Source organism: Rutilus rutilus (genome assembly GCF_951802725.1).
Source record: "Rutilus rutilus genome assembly, chromosome: 9".
Taxonomy (NCBI): Eukaryota; Metazoa; Chordata; class Actinopteri; order Cypriniformes; family Leuciscidae; genus Rutilus; species Rutilus rutilus.
Window position 1 is genome coordinate 34,954,094 of NC_140223.1, and position 2,261 is coordinate 34,956,354.

The following is a 2,261-nucleotide window of genomic DNA, read 5'->3' on the forward strand; positions in this document are numbered from 1 at the left end:
TGACGGATTATTCTAAAGTGTTACCCATTTCATACCTAAAATAGCCCTTAATCATGGTGAAATCATTATAACGTGCAACCTCTTGTGACTTATTGTCTCATTATGTTCTCAATAATAAATGAACAATATCCATTAAATAAATATTCTAAATATTTCAGATATTCTTTAAAAAAAGTGTCACACTCATTCTAAAACACATAAAGCATAAGGTCTTTTAACTTAATAAAATATTCACTCAGATATTCCCACTTGTTTCTTGAAAAACATTCTCATAACTTGCTGGCGTACTGTTGTCAGATTTAGTCCATAAATAAGTGGATTTAAAATAGGTGGTACAAGTAAGAATTCCAGGGCCATGAAATTACGCACACCTTGAGGCACATTCTTTGAGCCATAACGACTGTACAGTACATCAAACAGAAAAGCAACAGTCACATTGATCAATGAAACCAGATGCGGCACACATGTTTGCATGAATTTGTGCCTGCTCTCTATTGACTTTATGCACTTTCTAATCAGGTGAATGTATGAGCAAAATATGAATACTGCATGTCCAACATTTGTAAGAATAACAATGTACCCAAACACATTATTTACAGTTGTAGAAAAACAAGAAAGTTTTGCAACTGCCCAAATCTCACAGAATAACTTTTCAATAGTAGAGCCACACAAGGTGAGTCTAGATGTTAAAATAATTACAATAGACATGCAAAAAAATGGAGCCAGCCAGCAGTAAAGGATACATTTAAAAACCATCTGATTGGTCATTATTGAATGATACTCAAGTGGTCTACATATTGCCAAATACCTGTCATATGCCATCACTGTTAATGTTGAAAAGTCACACGCAACAGATGAATAAATTACAAATATTTGAATCAGACATCCAGTATAAGAAATCACATGATCGTGTGCTAATAAATCATACAGGAATTTAGGATAGAATCCAGAAGTGCCAAAAAGTCCATTTATGCAGAGATTACATAAAAACACAAACATCGGCTCATGAAACTTCTTATGTAGTATGATGGTGAAAATTACAGTTAAATTACAAAACACCATAAGGGGATAAAACAGTGCAGTGAAAGAAAAAAACACAAATCTGTTTTCCATTGTTACATTCAGACCAGAGAGTGTAAATACTAAGACACTGGACTCATTCTCCAGTGGTGGCTGCATCTGGAAGGATATGCAGTTATTATGTAGATTTTCTTTATATTATATTTAAGGCATTGCTAAGCTAATTAGACACAGAAAGTTATTTGTATGAATTTAAGACAATTTGAATTGTCTTTAGCTAGTCTGTCTGTAGATGGAAAAAAAAGGGGCAAATATTACATTTTCTAACAGTAGCACATTGGCAGTTTAGTGACAAGACCTTACCATCTCCTCTGTTGTCATGTTTCTCATTGTGCTCCCTAAAAGTTTGATTTGGTTTGCTATTTATGGACACTGGTCTCATGCCAATTGCCTTGACCACAAACATTAAAAGCAGTGTTAACAAGCTCTCTAAAGGCTTTTAGACCCTTAATTTCAAATAACTGCCAATCTATACCCGCAAATAGATTTGCAAGCATTACCTGTCTTTTAAATTTGCCAACCATATTCCTGTCAATACATCAGTTCCAACAGTACATAACATATACTTGTAATATATAATACAATTCTTTACAAAATTATTTAAAAATGTTCTATTATGTTGTTAGCCAGCACTAACTTCACAAATTGACTTACAATGCAATGAACAAATATTTTTATTAGTAAAAATAAGGCAATACGTGAGAACATTTAGGGCCTTAATAGTGATGTTCTATACAACTGGAATTAACCAACCCGGTAACACTTTATAATAACTGCATGCTATTAATCATTAGTTAAGCATTACTAAACAGTTAATTCATCATTTATAAAGCATTAATAGACATTAATAAGCAGTTTATAAATACAGTTATAAATGCTTTATTCTTGATTCATAAGCATATCTATAATGTGTTTAATAATTGTATTTTCATACTTTATTAATGATCAATTTATCATTTCTAAATGAAGTATTGCATTATTTACAAACCAGTTACATTATTTACCATTATTTACAAAGCAGTTACATTAAGTAAAGTGAGGACTAGTTATGCCTTGTAAAGCATTTATAAAGGAGATTTAAAGACTCAGTTTTCTTCTAAACAGAAAAATGAAACAAACACACACAGTGATACAGAACATAAAATTATTTAACAGCCTTTAAATCTCCTTTATAAATGCTT

General features: G+C 31.5%; 1 protein-coding gene across 1 annotated transcript; it reads right to left on the reverse strand.

The window, feature by feature from the left end:
* Positions 1-231: 231 nt before the first annotated feature.
* Positions 232-1,179, reverse strand: LOC311296885 (olfactory receptor 1D2-like; the record flags this gene model as incomplete). Its single annotated transcript, XM_084418869.1, has 1 exon — positions 232-1,179. The coding sequence occupies one exon, from the start codon at positions 1,177-1,179 to the stop codon at positions 232-234; it is 948 nt and encodes a 315-aa protein (XP_084274995.1).
* Positions 1,180-2,261: the final 1,082 nt, after the last annotated feature.